This window comes from Pungitius pungitius, chromosome 15, assembly GCF_949316345.1.
Source record: "Pungitius pungitius chromosome 15, fPunPun2.1, whole genome shotgun sequence".
Lineage (NCBI taxonomy): Eukaryota > Metazoa > Chordata > Actinopteri > Perciformes > Gasterosteidae > Pungitius > Pungitius pungitius.
The window spans coordinates 14003295-14022638 of record NC_084914.1 but is presented as its reverse complement, the minus strand read 5'-3'; the positions used below and the strand labels follow the sequence as shown (position 1 = coordinate 14022638).

The window sequence follows — 19344 nt, the reverse complement described above, 5'->3', positions numbered from 1 at the left end:
CATGCTGACCATGAAGGAACTGCTGTTATATTCACACCATACTGTCCTGCACTGTCCATGTACATGTAATACTGTAAACTGATTAACCCCACTGTAGCGGCAGTACGTGTTGTTCCTCAATCAATAGTGTATCACAGACAGAAAAACAACTTTTAAAAAGTGTATGAAAAAAATTGAGTGCAGTCATAAGAACCAGAAAGAAGTGTGACGTTCTGCTGTATTGAACTTGGCGTCGGCACTGTGCTTAGTCATTCAGCTGTTTGTGGGGGTCTGTGTGGTGCAGGAGTGGGTGGGTCCACCAAAATGGATTCCTGGGCTTTGTGAGGGTCTTGTCTATAAATACGCCGCAGTGACTGATAGCCACGGACAGCTGCAGCCACCGGCCGTCCAACTGGGGGAGGCTATCCACGGCGATCAGAGCAGCCCTGTGCACGCTGGCAGTTCTGCTCTGCTGTGGGGAGACAGTAGAGTTCCAACAAAACCCAATTGGGACAAAGAGACAGAATAACATGGCTGCCATGACCATAGACCCTTTGGAGCAGCCTCGGATGTACCAACAGAGTCTGCTTCAGGACGGACTCTGTGACCTCTTGGAGAACGACAAGTTTGTGGACTGTGTCCTCAAAATTCAGGACCAGAAGTTCCCCTGCCACCGCTTGGTTTTGGCTGCAAGCAGCCCCTTCTTCAAGACCATGTTCTTATCCGACATGGAGGAGAGCAAGAAGCGCGAAATTGTCCTCAAAGACGTGGAGCCAGGTGTTATGGGGATGATTCTGAGATACTTGTATACCTCTGACATTAATCTGACAGAACAGAACGTCCAGGATATTTTCATGGTTGCCAACATGTACCAGATCCCTTCCATCTTCTCAGTATGTGTGTCCTACCTCCAAGAGAAGCTGGTGCTGGGGAACTGCTTGGCTATCTTCAGGCTGGGTCTGCTGCTGGATTGTCCAAGGCTCACTCTGACCGCTAGAGAGTTCATCTGCGAGCGCTACCAGGTTGTCGTCAGGGACCAGGACTTCCTGCAGCTGGGCCCGAGCGAGTTGGCTATCATCATAACCTCAGATGCCCTCAACATTGATCGGGAAGAGCAGGTGTTTGAATCCCTGATGGACTGGGTCAGACATGACGAGACCAAGCGGGTCAAGGACCTGCCAGAGCTGCTGCACTGTATCCGTTTCAGGCTCATCCCTTTGGATTACTTCAAAGAGAAAGTGGAGCGCCACCAGTACCTGCAATTCAGCCAGGACATCAAGAAGGAGTTGGATCTCGTCAACAATGCTTACAATGGGCGTCTCCCAAAGCCCAGTAAGCACAGCGATAGAAGGGCAGAGGCAGGAGAAGGAGGAGAGGAGGAGGACGATGAGGAGGAAGGATACCTGCCGGGTATTCTCAACAACAACCCTCGCTTTGGGATGTTTGAGCTGGAGCTGATACTTATGATCAGTGACACTGGGACTGTGGCGTATGACCCCGTAGGAAATGAGTGCTTTGTGGCTTCTGAGTCCACAGAAATTCCCAAAAACCACTGTAGCCTTGTTACCAAGGAGAACCAGGTGTTTGTTGTCGGTGGACTTCTCTACAACGAAGAAAACAAAGACGAACCATACAGCTCCTACTTCCTGCAGGTAGTGTACATCACTTTTTGGTTATATTCTCTTCCTCGTGCCTCTTGTTCCTCACTTAACAACTTATCATTGTTGTCATCCCCAGTTTGACCCAGTGAGTTCACAATGGTTAGGGATGCCCTCCCAACCCAGCCCTCGCTGTCTGTTCGGCCTGACTGAAGCTGAAAACTCCATCTTTGTTGTCGGAGGAAAGGAACTGAAGGAGGGCGAGCACGCCCTGGACTCAGTCATCATCTATGACAGACAGTAAGAGCAGATATCAAATGTAATACTAAATATTATTTGTATGATTTTTTTTGTATCTAAATGAAACTCACACTTTCAGGGAGGTCCTCTCTTGATATATGTTTCAATAGTCAGTTATTCCCTTAAATAAAAGGACGTGTAAATCCTCTAGTAGTCACATTTAATATTGTTGTCAACTACTAGTAACACTAGTATTTTATTATATGTAGACAAACAACAACGACAAACATCTTCTTTCTTGGTGCACAGGTCATTCAAATGGGGAGAATCAGACCCCCTGCCTTATGAAGTGTACGGCCATGGAACTGTATCACACAAAGGTCTAGTCTACGTGGTTGGAGGAAAATCTCAAAGCAAGTATGTTGCACTGTATTATTTGTTATTCATATGATTCCACCTTTTACTAACACCATATGGAGTAATAATTTGTTTTTTGTTTATTTCCTCATTTAGTAAAACCAAAAAATCGGTACTCCAGGGATTTGGTTTTGTAGTTCTGTAGTTTTGAGAAACTCAACAGAAAAGATTCAAAACCCAAACCAAAGAGTCAAGCCCCCAAAACACTGTGTTCTTCACTCCCCATTAAGCAAATCACGAGCATCTTGAACCCGTCCTGCCTCCTATATAGCACCTTCTTTTGACATCATTACTGCTTTTTCCAGAACTCTTTTTTTTCACAGAAAACATTTTACAACCTTGAGTGAAAAGAAAGAACTTCATGTAACATCCTCTTTCACAAACTGTATCACATGTTTCATGCAGGAAATGCATGAGAAGAGTCTGTGTTTACAACCCCACTAAGTTTGAGTGGAAGGACCTGGCTCCTCTGAAGCTGGCCCGCTCCCTGTTCGGTATCACTGTGCACCAAGACCAGATCTACGTGGTGACTGGCGTCACCGACTCAGGCCTCACCAGCACCGTGGAAGTCTATGACATCGCCACCAACAAGTGAGACAACAGTTCTATTTACATGACCCACTTAATCTCGTTGTTATGAGTCGACACATCCATCCACAGTAGACCAACTGACTCATCGAGTGTGAATGGCAGATCAAAAGGTCATAAAATAGCAGTTGTTGCACTACATCTTGTACAGTAATGTAGCAGCTTATGACACCATCATAACTCCCATGGTCGTGTGTGTGTGTGTTATTACTGTGTTGTTCTTCAGGTGGTCTGAGTTCACAGAGTTCCCTCAGGAGCGCAGCTCCCTCAATCTGATCTCGATGGGAGGTTTCCTGTACGCTGTGGGGGGCTTTGCTATGATGCCCAGTGAAACCAGTGAGGAGCCCGTCCCAACAGAGATGACGGACATCTGGAGGTTAGATCCAGATTCTGTAATGTAGTTCCATGCATAAAGATATAGGTGATTGAGATCTGAAATGCAGAAAAGAATAATCTCCAAAAATAAAACATATTATTGATTTACATCATATTCAGTTCTTCCTACCATTCAATATTAGCGATGGAGCCAACCCACTCCTGCCATCTTCTCTCCTTTTAAACAATGATGAAGATTTCTATTTTTCCTCAGATACGATGAGCCAGACCAGTGCTGGAATGGGATTTTGCGAGAGATTAGCTATGCAGAGGGATGCACTATTCTTCCAGTGCGCCTCAACACTCTGCGCCTCACCAAGTTATAACTGAACTGACCTGTTGGAGGTGCCAGAAGGTTAACGGAGTGCCATTGAAGTGAACACGCGCACTCGTTGGGGACAGTGGTCCGAAATTGGGTTAGGGTACAAGCCAAGGTTTCAAGGTAATGATTGAATGTGGTCACTAATGATGAAAAAGTATTATGTTTAGCAGCAAGAGAAGAGAGATGAATGTTCCGTCCACGTGAGGATTTAAACGACATTCATTAAAATATCCCACCAAATAGAATTTAAAAACCGTCCAAATGTTGATTAACATAGTTTGTACATCTGTTTTTGTTACATTATTTCATAAAATCCTTTTCATAACTGCATTTTGCTGTATTAGAAGCAGGAATAAAGAAAATCATTGATTGGTCTGTATTACGTTTTGCTGGAGTGACAGAGGGACGGCCCACAGTGCAAATGCTTTTATTCATCTTCACCTGACATTTTGTTCAACGTCTTTACAGCTGATTCTGAATATTGTACAGTACACAGTATTTACACAAAATGTACATGGTAACAAATAAGAGACACATAAGTGGTGTGACGCAAATAACATGAGTGAGGAACGTTTAAATGTAAACATTGATTTCCAGTTGACACCTGAGCACTTCAAGATTTCAACACAAAACTTCAGTCAAAACTTCAGTCCTATTTACACAACATGTACACAATGACTGTGACAATTCCTCTGAGGTACGTTCAGTTGGTTACAGTGCAGTTTTACCTAGACTGGTACAGGAGGAAGACTCACTTAGAGTGTGAAGTACACATCACACTCCAGCAAGACTCACTATGTCAAAGGTGACACCGTCACTAACTGTATATTAATGTCCAAATCAGGAGGTGGACACAAATAAACAAAAGATATTATTGGACAGAGAGCGAGAACACCAACTATTATGCATAGACAACACCCTTTTCATCTAGCAGCCGAGCTAGTGTCTGTGTGAGGCTATGGTTTCAGTTTCATGCTAGCACCCTAGCATGTTAGCAATACAAATAATAACATGTTGTCTAGAGGGTATATATTCATTATGTTCACCTTCTTAGTTTAGCATGTGAGCATGCTGATATTTGTTAAGTCCTATAGTGTGGCCGAGGCTCGTGAGAATGTCCTTAGTTACGCAAAACGCATAGACGACAAAGAAACATTGAACAGTTGGTGGCACTAGCTAAAACGTAATTATGAGCATCATAAAACTCATTAAAAATCATTCTCTGGGGACAATAAATGGCTGTAAAAATTGAAATCCATCCTACATTAAGATATTTCCAACCGGACCAAAGTAGTGGGCCGAGCAATCAACAGGCATGCTTGCTAGCGCCAAACAGTATGGCACCATAACAATATTTATTAAATCTGTGAATATAGAAAACAATAGAATAGAAAGATTACAATCAAACAATGGAATTCATTGTCCATGCTATCCAGTTAATGGAAGATAAGCAGTGTTGCCGTTCACAATGTTGTGTATTGTGGACTAATAACGGAATACATCTGGTCCATTAGCTTCAGAACCAGTCCAAATGAATGTCTGCTGGGCAAATGTGCACTCAGACAAAACTAAAAGCCTTTGCTGTCTGAGCTATATTTCACAAGCTTTAGAGGCTCCTCTGGAATGTTATCCGGCAGTATTTCAGCAGAGTGTATGCCCCGTGTAAAACTGTCACGGACAGGACAGGGACGCCCGGTACGTTGTTCCTCCTCTGTGATTACTGTCAGCCTGACAATGTCATTAATGTTATTACCATTTGTCCCCTTAGCAACATGGGCCATTACGTTAAGTGCTTGGCGTCCTCTTGTGTAACACACTTTTAATAAACATCTTGCTTCGTTAAGGACTCGTCTCCGGCTCTGTCCGGCAATTGCTCAACAACGCGAGCCATGAGCTCCATTTCCCTTTTCGTCCCCGCAGCGTTTTGTAGTGTTTTTGTTATCGATGACTTTGTTGATATTATTCGGGGAAGTCTTCATACAGCCAGCCAGTTGGAGGTTTGACTTAGCATGTGATTTCAACAAAGCTTTACCTTGAATAACAAACTAGTTTATAGTATAGAATATAGTTTTAAAATGTTCTTTTAAGCAAATGAATTCACCACATTTAAGGAAATGATTCACCTCATTTACCAAAGAGGTGTCGTGCTCCGTAACTTATTTTCAGACTCTCCTAAAAAGCTTACAAGGAAAAACTCTGATCACCTGCCACTTCTTTTGGTTATGGATTAAACAAACATTAGTGTCAGTACTAAAATGTCCCATTAGCCTCCAGTAACCAATATCAACTGAAGATGTGTTTACGGTACCGTACCCAAGTGAACAGAGAGGGGAGTGAGCCGTAGACTGGTTTCAGGTGGCAGAAAGGTGCTCCTGACACTCGGACGCTCGGCGTGTCGTCGGGCTGCATTTGGTAAACATGGTGATCTGGGTGCTGAAGTTGTTGCCGTTGCTGCCCATGGAGGGCTGCTGGTACTTGGTGTCAGCGCCCAGGAACCTCTGAAGCATCCATCTCCGCCACTTACGCTTAATCTCTGCCTGTACCTGCAAAGACAGAGTGCAAACCAAGAGGATGAAGAAGGGGCGTGAAGAGGAAGGGCACTGATAATGAGATTTAATGACATAAAAAAAACATTGCACATCTAAAAGAGATGTTTTTTAAAGTACTTACCTCACCATTCAGAAAGCAGTACAAAACTGCAACAACAAAACCCTGATGAAGAGAGAAGTAGATAAAACTAGTAAAGTGACAAAATACCAATGCAATATGACAACTGGGGAAGCACTCAAAATGGTTGTATGAATAATGACATTGAGATTATGACTTCAGGCTCAGGCAGGAGGTTTATCATTTAGATCTCCGCGGAATGTTCCCAGAAGTTTTCAATCTGCACTAAAACGGTTACAAATGGAGAATTCTTTCCACCGCTTGGTTTCCATCATTGCACTTGGTTCTCAGCATTCACATTGAATTTAATTCTTAGTAAATCAGCTGCCTCGTTATTCAAACATATCAAATTAAACATCTCAGCTAAATAAACAACAAACCGGTTACTTGCTTAATCAAACAAACATGTAACTTTACGCAATCTATTTTTCTTTCTGGTGCCATATTGGCGGCACAAATATTTATCCTGTAAAAACGGATTAGGCACGTTAAACCCCCAATTCATCATGAAATAGTGCAGCTTTTGTCTGAAATTTGGAATGTTGACAGATTTCTAACTCACACCTGCGTGCTTTGACGTTACCTGAAAGGACCCCAAAATGAGGTCGAACACCATCCTCACTTGTGGATGGATGTGGTCGGGGATAAAGGCAAAAATGATGTAGTTTATGCCAAAGAGAGGTATCAACAACAGAGTGGATTTAGCCAGCCTCCTAAAAAAAACAGAAAAAAGAAAAAGTGAAAATTCCTGTTCATCTACGAAAGCTTGAGTCAAGACTGAGCTTGTCTCTTTGCAAGAGAGTCACGGCTGCTGACAACCAACAACACAGCGGCGGGACAATCATTCATTCAGTGTCATCTGACATTAAAATGACATGTATTGCACACTTCAAACTGAAAACGTACGAATACTGATTGGATTCCTTTCTCCCGATGTCAGGGCAATTCATCTTCTGTCGCAAAATCCGGATTATACAGATGAAGAGAAAAAAGTTGACCTGCAAAATAGTGAAACTGATTGATTTGATTGCGTTACGAGGAAACGTTAAGGTTGAATTGGCATTTTGAGGGACTCACGAGTATGGTTCCCAAAACAGGTGTTTTTATGATCCACCATGGCTTGTCATCGATTGTCTCCCAGCAGCTGTCCAAGGACAAAACAGACTAAATACAAACAAAATCTCCCAAAGTAAAAGAATTAACGTATTAAATCAAATGTTTTTACCTATTCTTTTCAGGAAATTACACATCACTAACACATACTTTTTTATGATTATTGTGTGCTAAAGAATGGTTAATTTTGAACAAGTATGTAGTAATTGCACATTTGTGCTTTGTAAGATAGTGTAGCCACAAACAACTCAGCAGTGTGTTGCAGATGAATAGTTTACCGGCACAGACTCCACAAAGACAAAATGCAATGTATGGACAATGTGTGATGTTTAAAGCAATCGTGTTGATACGTTACATTAATAAACACAATCAGAGTAAAGACAAATGATGAACTCACCCAAGATCATTTGAAGAAGCCTTTGTTATCACCCACGCTGAGATAAAAAGGGTTGGAGCGCCTGAAAGAAACAGATTTTTTTCTACATTATTTCAACATTGAAATTATATGTTGATCCTCAACTATTAATTTACTGTTTTCAAACAAACACTGCACTGCCTCAACATCACCAAATATGACCGTGAGCTTTATGCATGTGCACACTGTTAATCTTTTGGATGTCTTAATATTTCTATAGCATTTCGGTTAAGCTTATCATTTCTAATAATATTGATATGGTCTCTGTGCCAAAATGGGCTCATCCTGGGTATCTGCACTAAAGTCAAAGGCTTGTTTCCATTTTCCAGTTGCCAGACACAACATGTCAGGTCTATTTATAGAGTTATTTTATTGCCGTAAAAGACCATCTCAGTTGCAAAATCTTGATATCCGTATACAATCATCAAAATGAACTGTCTTAGTTTGGGGGAGGGATTCATTTTATTTACATATTATGTCTGCCATGCTTGCATGGAATCGCTAAATGAGCTGTGCTCCTATAAAGAGCATCAAAAGCATTGAATGATACTTATAAAAGTGGATCAGACTGGCAGCTGCCTTCTCCTGCTGACCTAACAGGGGCAGCAAAACTCATACATATGCAAATGAAAAAGGCAACATTTTCCTGTGCATGTATAAAACCTCACATGATGAATTTGCATGTCGTCATGTCGTTGTGGCTGTTGCTGTAAAGATTAACCAGACATTCTGGTTGGCAAATGGACATCTCTTGCCAGTTAAATACAGACTTGAGACTCAATGGAATTCAAATCTTCCTTCAAATGACCCTGCGTGAGCTGTCTCTAATCATCGAGGCACTTACCCCAACCAATTAGGATGTACCACCAAAAGTACTTCCTCTCGGAGAAGAAGGAGACGGCTAACAGAGTGTGGAGATAGAGGCCCTCCACCAGCAGCCAGAAGTAACTCGCCATGACCCCAAACTGGAAGAAGACCATCGCTGCCTTGCAGCTCACCTACAGGAAAACCAGGATGTCAACGGTTAATTACGTTACCGATAAATGTAGTTTAATGAAAACCACATTGCACTTCAAACGGTCAAGACAAACTGAGCTGCCAGCAGATGAGCTGGAACAGAAAACGTTTTTAGTAAATTAATCTCAAATGAGTATTGATGACTCAATTAAGAGAAAACGTTCAGATAGACTTGGCAAGTCAACCTTCAAAAGCAGCAGAGAGTATACTGTTATTATCCCAAGTAACACAAGCAAAGTTTGCTAATGGGCGCTGAAATGATTTAATTTGCACTTAAATTGTATTTGATATTCATGTTGTAATTATAAAGCCCCTCAAATATAACCTAAAATGTACCAGTGAGGCTACACTTTTTATACCCATGTGATCTTGATGGGATAAATTGGTTCCTTATTAATGTGTTGCTTACTACAAAAGTTTTTTCATTTGTTTAATTAGAAACAGTTGAGGAACAGCAGCTGTGTTTGGACCAGGGCAATCTGTGTACCCTGAGGGATAAAAAACAAAAGCCAACTATTAACAATCAGCACTTAGAGATTGTAAAGCAGGTGATTTACAGTTCTGCTGGTCTAATCCTCCTTGGTAAGGAAGCTGTGCTCAGCCGGAGAAAGAGCTAAAAAAAAAACACCACTGACGTCAGTGGCTTGATCAATCAAATAAGAATAACATAGCTTTAGTATGAAACTGCACCCGATCCAGTGGCTTATCTTAGCTGAGCTCGTGTGGTGTTTTGGTTTTGTCACCAAGGTCATGTTGCCGAGATGAAATGATTAAAGTAGATAGCGGAACTTCAAATGTGATTTATTGACAAAGCTCTCTTTAGTTGCGGCTTAATGTTCAGCAAACAGGAACTGGCCCAGGATCCTGCTGGAGAGATGAATTAGGGAAGGTTGTCTTAGTGGAGCGGACTTGGCAAACACTGCTACACCCACGAGTACTTGAGCTCCTACATGTTATGTAAACTCAAAGACAAAGCATTGAAGTCAGTAAAGTCTCAGAGAATAATTAGATAGAGGCAGTTTGCTGTAGACAGAAACAGCCTCCTGCTCGCATGTCAGATGGAAGAGTTAACTTGATCTATGATACGGGACTTTGATGCTGATCGGAATCAATAAAATGTGCAGCTCCGCCAATAAAAAAAAATGGCATGTTGGCGACTGAGAGGGGGGCAATCAGGAGCCCAAGAAGTACACGGCCTACTCACAGGTAACTGGCAACTGTCTGTCTCCGCGACGTAGTATAGAACCCCGTCCTTGATGAAAACCGCCACAGCTTTCAGTACGAAAGACACAAACAGATGCAAGTGGATGTAGTTTCGTGTGCAGTGCAGCTTCCTGCGAAGTAGGACAAACCAACAGTAAGATGACTTAAATCAAGAAGGACAGCAGCACACACAACTCTCTTAAAAAATCTTTATTATTAAAGATCTCAAATAACCTTTTTAAATGACCTTTCCCCCCAAAAATACTGATAAAGTCTGTGTTTTAAGGCATCAAAACATGCAATCGGAATAAATCAGGAAGGAAATATCCATGTTCACAGAAAGAATGTGAAAGAATGTTTTAGCTAAGGAGGGTAATCATTATAAGTACTGAACGAACATTGTATTACATTTCTTTGTAATGTGCTACTGCTACTACTAATGTACTAATGTGTATATGTAATTGTATAAATAATTGTCACACAGCACTATCTGTAGGTTTCTATTGGATATAAGAGGTAGTTTTCCAGTTTTATATAATATATATATATATATATATATATATCTTTCAGAAACAAGTGTACAACACTTATGTAAATCCTCCCTCCTGGGTGTTCTAAAAAAAATGCCTTCCGGCTGAGCCTATAATTATGGGGGAATTGCATGAGCCCGTCAGGCAAGTCATTTCAGCAGGAAGAGTGCAAAGACACACAGCATCAACCATCTGCCTAAAAAAAGGGCGTCCACAGCTGGACGTAAACAGCATACGCTGTTCACATACTGGAAAGTCCAAACAATTGGCATTTTATAAACCCAAGGTGTAAACACACATCATGTTGTTTAGCCCGTCACGTGCAAACAGTCCAACTGCGAAAACACACCTACCTCAACTGACTGGGTTGTATAAAAGAAGCCACACACACCAGCTTCTCTTAGACTATTTGCGAGCAAAGTGTCGTGCTAACATTTGTTCACACTTTAACTCTCTCCAACCCCAGGACTGAAGGTCAAAGGGAGCTGTGAGCAGCAGCAGCCCGTCTAAGTTGTTTGACTTTATGGCTCCTCGCTTTGTTTGAGAACTGTTGCAACAGCAGAAAATGTCAAATTTGGACGTCTAGTGCAACTAAATCTAGCCGAGTCACATTACGGTGTGAAAAACATTGTAAAACCTCTATAAAATATAGGTTGTATCCCTCTGAATGATGGGAAAAGGTGTTTGATTAGCATTACACAGGGACATTATGTAGAATTTAGATTCAACTCCTTACCGAAAGAGACACAGTATGATGATGGCCATCGTCAGAGAAATGAGGGACACGCTGTGACCAATCGTGTAACCCACTTTGATTGCGCCAAAGAACTCTCCCTGCAAAAAGACACTTAGTTTGACATCGAAAATGAAGTCAGGGCCAAGCACATAGGGTCAGAAAGGTTTCGCCATACCGACTTATTATCATCCATTGTGTTGTTGGGATTGTATCCACAGTCCAATATGTATGAGTCTATGCTGAATGGGGTCCAGCCAGTCTCAGTGCAGGTCTTTGACAGGTTACCTGATCAGCAGAGGGGCAAAGCGAACATTCAACACCACTGATGCAAGAATACAACTCGTTGGTTCGGCAGATTTGATGTGTTTCAATGAGAATTCATTATGCATCAAAATTATAATATTGTATGCATGTGTGTGTGTGTGTGTTGGGGGAGGGGAAAGATGAATAGATGAGCCACAAGGCAAACCTACATTTACACTAATACATTAATAACATCCCTATGGGATGTATGTGTCTCCCTGGAATACTCTCAAATACTAAAAGGAAATAGAAGGAATGGCTGAAGGGGATGACATGTTGGTACAGGTCCCATGTGTATTGGCCTCCATCTGTTGCTTGATGACTCTCAGGCTGCATACACAGAAGAAGGCCAGCAGATAGATATTTTACTCTGGCCCGTCCATAGGGGCAGAAGTGAAAGGTCCGAGGGCATTTGAGAAACCATAAAAATAGACAAATAAAGAGAGGAGAGGGCACTTGACATGAGAGAAGGTTAAAGTAGTCATACAGAACAGTACAGCATATTAGTTCAGCGCTTACTAGAGTACAACACATTCTAATAAACACACCAGAGTACAATAAAGTGCAGTATGGTACAGGACATGAGAATATAATTTACTGTAGTCCAGTACAATATTGTAGACTTTAACTGATCAGGGTACAGTACAGTGAAGCAATAGACTAAAGCTGAACTAGAGAACAACACAGTGTAGTAAACTTGAGCTTACATGCGTAAAGTACAGACTACAGCTCACTGTGGACAAAGCTAGAGCTCACTACAGTACAGTAAACTAGAGCTCACTACAGTACAGTAAACTAGAGCTCACTACAGTACAGTAAACTAGAGCTCACTACAGTACAGTAAACTAGAGCTCACTATAGCATTGTAAACTAGAGCTCACTACAGTGAAGTAAACAAGAGCTCACTATAGCATTGTAAACTAGAGCTCACTATAGCATTGTAAACTAGAGCTCACTACAGCATTGTAAACTAGAGCTCACTACAATAAAGTTGTAGAAGCTAAGCCCACACTTTAAGCTACTGAGGTATTTTAAACCGGAAACGTGATTGACGTGCTGCTTTTTGTCTTGAGGGATGAAAGAGAGTCCTGTTGCCTTTCTATTGAGATGCAGATTTGTCTATTTATTTGTGCCTTATATAACACGTCACAGAAACATCCACACGGAGATAACACCAAATTTACAGCGGTCAAAAACTATTTTCTGTCTAGTCCTGTTAGAAACACCTCCCCTTGCCCTCAAAGGGTCCTACCCTATATAGGCCGACCCGCCAATCAGGGGAACATGAGTCACATGTTCATATGAACATATAATCTGCTCTTACAAAAGTAAACTAGAGCTCACTACAGTAGAGGAGAGGAGAGCAGAAGAGCAATTAGTTTTATAGAATAGGATTGAATGTATGGATTAAATGAATGGATACAGAAACCAAGTGCCAACAGTTTAAAGATGTATAGGGTAAGGGTTAGGGTTAGGCTTTGTTGCATCTCATCCCGCTCACACCAGTGGTTTACTCGTCTCAATTATCTGTCAATTACGGCTGAAATGGCAGAAATCATTTTGCATTATTGTATCATATAACCTCCTCAAATAGTGCTCCAAGTGCACATCTTACACAACATATTAAGCTATAGTTGTGTTTAGTACATTAAATAACCTTTCCTTAATAACAGAGGGAAAATGCGTCAATGGTCAGATGTGACACTAATAATCATTTAGATTGAAAACCAAACTCACAACTTCCAACTTCCATTTCTAATCTTATCACCAGCAAAAAGCACAAATCTACCTCACAGTATCCTATTGTGTAATAATTATTTGCCGCATTTCCACATATCCTTTTCTGGGAGAAAGGGAGCTGCGTGTGTTGGCAAAAACATTCATCCTTAAACTGAAATCCATTGTAGAAATCCAAATGTAGGACATTCCCCACATTTCCCAATCCTATCGCTGCATGGCCACTATCAAATAAGACCTTGTTGTGAAATGATAAACAATCGAAAGTCTTAGAATGTTTGGCATTAAAATATGGTCAGCTCAAAAATACCTGAGCGTATTGCAGAGAAGTCGGAGGCTTAGCTTCCTCAAACAACATGACAGGATACAAAGGCGCAGATAAGCCCTTGCTGGTTCAGCTCATGCCACCACTGGATTTGGCTTGTTTGAGGGATTGCCAGAAGAATGCTTTCATCATCCCCCCAAAACAGGACTGCAAGGATTTCTAGTGACATGCACAACGCGCAGAGCTCAAACCAGTTAATCACCGTAATCATTATTATTTCCATTTTTAAGGTTCTTCTGATAATGTTGTAAGTGGTTTTTCTTTCTTCGTTATATTATGGATGAAGATTCATATTAGCATGCAAATATTATTGCGTGAAACCATCGACAGCCTGGCAATCTGTTATTGAAAGAGATTAATGACTGCTTGTGTGTGTGTGACTGTGTGTGACCTAGGCCTACAAGGTAAAGAGTTCATGAGAATAGCAAACTCTATCTCAACTAAATTTATGACCTGAGTGTCTGTGGCGCCATGTTTCGCAATGCTTTGTGGTGCGTCAATAGCTTACACAATTGACAAAGGGAATGCATTTGATAATAGGCACTGTGCCGCATGTTCCACATCCCATCATGTTTCTCTAACGTCTCAGGGTTCTAAATAAATAAATATAATATTTATAATAAAATGAATACATTGTGAAATGTACTGCAGTAAAGCTACTCAAACAAGGTATTTTCTCTTAGTTTATATTTTACAATACACAGTTCACCATCACTTGTTTATCTACAGCATCATTAAAGTTGTCCCACCTGTATGTCATGTTGAGTTTTTGTCCTGTCTCCACGATTATTTTATTTTGGAAGTTAACTCTCCTCTCTTCAGGTTCCTTGCTCTTCCTCATGTGTCACCAGTCTGATTGTCTCCCCTGATTCCTGATTGTGTCCACCTGTTCCCACACTTCCCTCGTGTGTACTTTTATAGTGTGCGTCTCCCCTTGTCCTGTGCCAGTGTGGCACGTCCGTTTGTCCTGCACACCCGCCTCACGGCAGTGTCCAGTCCAGGTCATAGTTTTGTCTGTCCCGAACCCCATTGTGGAATCCCGAGTTGGCCTTATGTCGTTCATTGCTGCCCAGCTCTTTGAGTCTTTTCAGAGCCCTTTTGTTTGTTTGTTTCGTTTTGGATTTATTATTCCCTTATCTCCTCGGTAAGACAAATTTTGTTTTTTGCATTTTGGCTTTTTTAACATTTCAGCTCTTCAAGTTTATCCAGAGCAAATTTTGATTTCCTCGTTGTTTAGTATTGCCCAGCACTACTAGTTTTGTCTGAGTACTTCCCCGTCCATCCCTTTTTGGAGGAGTTGTGTACAGCCAGCTGTACACAGATAAACAACTCAATCAACTCTTACAGCATAATTACACTTAGGAGATGGGTGGTAATTAATGGAGATGTACGGAAACAAACACACTCAAACTCAGCCAATACATCCTGAAGAGAGTGGTTTCTCTTATTACTACTACAACGATTTCCCTGTGAGGCTTCTACTACGTTAAAGAGAGTAAATAGACAGAGTGTGTCTTTGATGCTCAGCAAGTGTTTTCATTTTACTGTGATATATGAGTCAGGAGAGATAAATGAAACCGATGATCATGGGACTGAATGGCATCATTATTGTGATGCTACTCTGTGCACTTTGAGATTCCAATTCTCTGTGCGGTCTCAGACGTGCAATATGAGTGTCTGTGAGTACCATGAAAGCGCTCTACAAATTAAAATGTATATTTATTATTATTATGAATAATGTGATGCTGACGAGGACTCGACAGCGTGGCATGTTTTGCTTTTCTTTGTCATTCTTTTAAATCTTTGTCACATTTCAACTCCCTCCAGGAAAAGGCATGACTTACATTCAGTTTTGTTTTACTGAAAACAGCACCCTGCTTCTGGAATAAGAAGTTCAGAATGAAACCAAGCGATAAATCAACAATGAGCTAAAAAGCGATAAAATGGTCCTTAGTACTGAGCGGGAACTACAGAATGAGCAATTAGTTATCAGTGGGTTTGTCAACATGACTGACGGCTTTTTACTTTACTATTCAGCATCTTTCAACATAGAATTACTCAATGGACCAACTTTAAAGACTCTTGCTATGCTGTTTAAAAAATAATGGAAAAATGTAAGTGGTTATTGGGAATTAGCCAGAATCTCTGTTTTGAGTTGAACTACTGGGTAACTGGTAACAGTCAAGTTTATCAGTTTGTCATACACGTGTCTGTGCAACTATGTCCTACCAGTAGACGACGACACAGAGAAAAAGCATATAGTCACTTGCTTGCCTTGCCTTTCCTCCTAGTGTCTTTACTCATACACACCCCCACACACAGAGACACATTCATGGCCCATACAAACCAGGTTCTTACTTGTGGAAACGTCCCCGGAGAAGTAGAAAAGATATTTTGGACAAGGGATGGTGACCACCTGTCCAACATCAGCACTGGGCCAGCAGGTGATCTTGTCCCACATTCCTCTGCAACCTGACAGAGGGAGAGAGAGGGAGAATGAGAAGATATCAACATAGACCAGCTGTTCACTGAACCTCTTTTGTCTAGCAGCTGTAAGATTAGTTCATTCAGTGACAAACAGTGACCTGCCCTGTGTTAAAGTGGAGCACAGGAGTTCCCATGGCAGCCGTGTGTTAATGTGGTCGGCCCTGCTGTGGTTACGGACGCGGGTCCATAACAGCGGATGACCTGAGTTAACACGCCGCCACCATGACAAATACAATGCTGCCCCGCCCTTCAGTGCACACTGTTAGTTGAGTTCTACAGACAATTCCAACTGTTGACAGAGAGCTTGGTCTCCAGATGCAAGCAGAGTGACTTTTTCCAAACTGGAAAGTAACCAGAGTCTCTCGATGCAGGCAGTTAAGATCAAGGAGGTCAGGTTTAAACACCAAAGAAATGACGGCTTAATGAAGTATGATTATTTCTCCATGGAACCTCAGTATGTGCTGCGACTGAAGGATGCAACAATTTAGTTGTTAACAATCACTTAGCAAGAAATTCCAGCTTTATCAACAATTATTTGAAACGGGAAATGGACAAAGTGAGTTTGTTGCACACTAAGGTTTTTGTGTCACTTAGATCAAAAGCTACTAGTGGATTAAGCAAATTCTGATCAAACATCACTGCAGCCAGGTAAATAAAGGCACGCAGATAACACACTCATTCAAAAGACCACATACCTGTCGTTTTGTTCTCAATCTGAGCCTCACACAGCTCCTCCTCCTTTTCTATCTCCTTCACCATGTCACACATCTGGCTGTGTGCGGAAAACACCTGCAAGGGGAACATTTCACAGATGTTCGTCCGTACATCTCTCCACTGTGACATTTGTAAGCCTTAGTCTCTGATCATTTGTCTATTAGTGACACTCATGAGCTGTGCTGCGTGTGCTCTCTCTTGACAGCGCCTCACGGGGATCCATCTCGCCACACAAAATCAATCTTGTGTCTGCGATTCAGGCCTCACACGCCTCACATTTGCAGTTACGGGCAATGTGGAAGACGCAACGTGATTCTTCCCTTGAAGCTGAATCCGTGAGGGTTCATCCCCAGAGAATGTAATGTAATAATGTGACCATCTGCAGGAACACAAGGTTTATTGCTTGCATTTAGGTGGACGAGTCTCCTCTTTGTGGGCATTAATTAGGCTAGTACAGTGGGGCTGTTGTTAGTTACATGACTCCATACTCTCCATGTATGGTGACTGCCCACTGAAGTTATGATGCATCTAACTCCGTGGGCTACATTGCATGTCCTACGCAACTTCACCCAGAAGGGCACCTGTGGACTACGGTTGGAGGATGTGCTGTCAGGGATGGATCAGCAGCGCCTTAGGAAGCGAGTGCGCTGTGGAGCATGGTGGGAGAACCTTCTGCGCTCCATCATTGTGACCCGCGATTATCATATCTTCCACCTCCAGCAATAACAAACCCATCTCTTGCTTCGCCTTATTTTACAACGCAGAGACAGATGTTCAAAGCCAGCACACTCTTTATTCCGAGGGCTCTGACCTCCAACTGCTGCGGCATGAATCATATGCATTCCTCTCTGTAGGACACGATTGCAGAGGTTGTAAATGCAGACACTATGGAGACCCAAGAGTACAGAGGCAGAAATAGGAGGTCATCGGTGTTGGGAGACCTTGTAACTTCACCAGGTTAACTTTAGAGGTCTGAAGAGATAAGCCCGGACATAAAACCAATGTCATTTCAAATGCTACAGGTATTTGCCTGAGGAGGAGGACCGTGCTGGGATGGAGGAAGAGGGGGTTTGTAATATTATTTAATCTGCAATTCCTTTAAATAACTAAAAATGATGAATGCTTTCAGCTTCTCACGCATAAATGTGCGCTCCGCATCCCAAACGGGTCCCAAGTGCGCGCGCCAACGTGCATGAAGGCAAAAACTCCTACATCTGAAACTGACGCGCGTTGAAAACGGGCACAAGGATCAAGTCACGAGAAGAGTCCGAAGTGTCGCGAGGGGACTCACGGGCTGCATGAGCGCGCAGGAGAGAAGGATGAGCGCGCTGCTCCGACCCGCCACCGGCATGTCCGTTCCGCGTAAGATGAAGCCTTAACGAACAAAAATAAGTAACAGAGGTATCATCCTCCACAGGGTCTTCTGGCTGACTCTCTTCCAGCGCTCTGAGTGGACTAAGTTGCACCGCTCCTGACATCTTCCTCCTCCTCTTCCTCCTCCTCCTTGCTGTCAGGATGGAGGTTGAACGAGCATTAGTAACCAATGGATGATTCTCGGTGCCCGTCAGCAGATGATCGGCTGTGAGCAGTAGTGAACTACTGAATGCCTCACCATAAATGAATGTCAAGACCTGACTAAACATTCGTCTCGTTTCCAGCTGTTTGTGATGAGCAACCACGTTATTATGTGACGTCACACACCGTGGGGGGAGAGGGAGGGAGTGAAGTGCGCCCATCACCATACCTAAGTACGATATGAGTAACTTATTTGAGCATTCTACGTATTTGAGATACACGATTAAGAGACAATTGGTTGATGGTGTTATTTATTGAACAGCTGCAGTTTAAAGGAATTTACAAGTCATAAAGCCCAGTTTATATTAACTTTTGTGACTTTCAAAAACAACAGTGTTTGGTGGGGCCCCATAACTCATGGGTTATGTTCCTGAACCCATGAGTTGCTCTGGACTTTTCAAACGGTTCAAAAACCTTTTGAGGTCCAAGAGAAGGACAATGATTGAAATGTAAAAAAGGATCTTAATTGTATTCTGAAGAATGTTTTTTTCTTGTGTCTTCTCTCCATTGGGACCATTTGCAAGGGCACCGACCCCCAGTTCAGGAACAACAATCTACAACAGTTAAAGGCATCCGCATTCAACAGTATCAGGTATCTGTCACAAAGGCCATTTATCAATACTTTTTATTTGATACTTGAAGTGTATTTTGTTGATACTTCCACTGTTGTAATGATAACACATCTGCACCTTATCCATTATACCATGTATAGATATTTGGATTATTATAAATTCTCCTATATCAAGTTCAAATTATTAACATTAATGTGATAAACTTAATACAGACGGACAGAAGTGATAAACTAAAAAAAGTTAATTCAAGGAAAAATCTGAATTTGAATGGGGTGATGAGGATGAAAATGAATGAATTAACAACTTCCTATAACAATGGAAGGTGTTTTTCTTACATTAATCTGTTGCCCATTGGTTGTAAGTGTATACAGCTAAAAGGAGGAGGCAGAGGAGTATTAGATTTAGATTTTTTAGACTCCTTCCCTTAAAAA

The 19344-nt window shown here is 41.9% G+C and overlaps 2 protein-coding genes across 2 annotated transcripts; one reads left to right on the top strand and one right to left on the bottom strand.

Moving 5' to 3' along the window:
• The first annotated feature begins 414 nt into the window (after nucleotides 1–414).
• LOC119209401 (kelch-like protein 40a) lies at nucleotides 415–5329 on the top strand. The gene is made up of 6 exons (XM_037458726.2): nucleotides 415–1631; nucleotides 1717–1877; nucleotides 2127–2234; nucleotides 2640–2825; nucleotides 3049–3198; nucleotides 3412–5329. The coding sequence occupies exons 1-6, from the start codon at nucleotides 510–512 to the stop codon at nucleotides 3521–3523; spliced, it is 1839 nt and encodes a 612-aa protein (XP_037314623.2). The 5' UTR covers nucleotides 415–509; the 3' UTR covers nucleotides 3524–5329.
• Nucleotides 5330–5345: 16 nt separating this feature from the next.
• On the bottom strand, nucleotides 5346–18187 carry LOC119209402 (vasoactive intestinal polypeptide receptor-like). The gene is made up of 13 exons (XM_037458727.2): nucleotides 18058–18187; nucleotides 16748–16841; nucleotides 15924–16037; nucleotides 11376–11485; nucleotides 11201–11298; nucleotides 9936–10065; nucleotides 8559–8712; nucleotides 7697–7757; nucleotides 7264–7330; nucleotides 7093–7184; nucleotides 6770–6899; nucleotides 6190–6231; nucleotides 5346–6062 (listed from the first exon to the last, which is right to left on the bottom strand). Exons 1-13 carry the CDS (start codon nucleotides 18115–18117, stop codon nucleotides 5871–5873), a joined length of 1344 nt encoding a protein of 447 aa, XP_037314624.2. The 5' UTR covers nucleotides 18118–18187; the 3' UTR covers nucleotides 5346–5870.
• Nucleotides 18188–19344: the final 1157 nt, after the last annotated feature.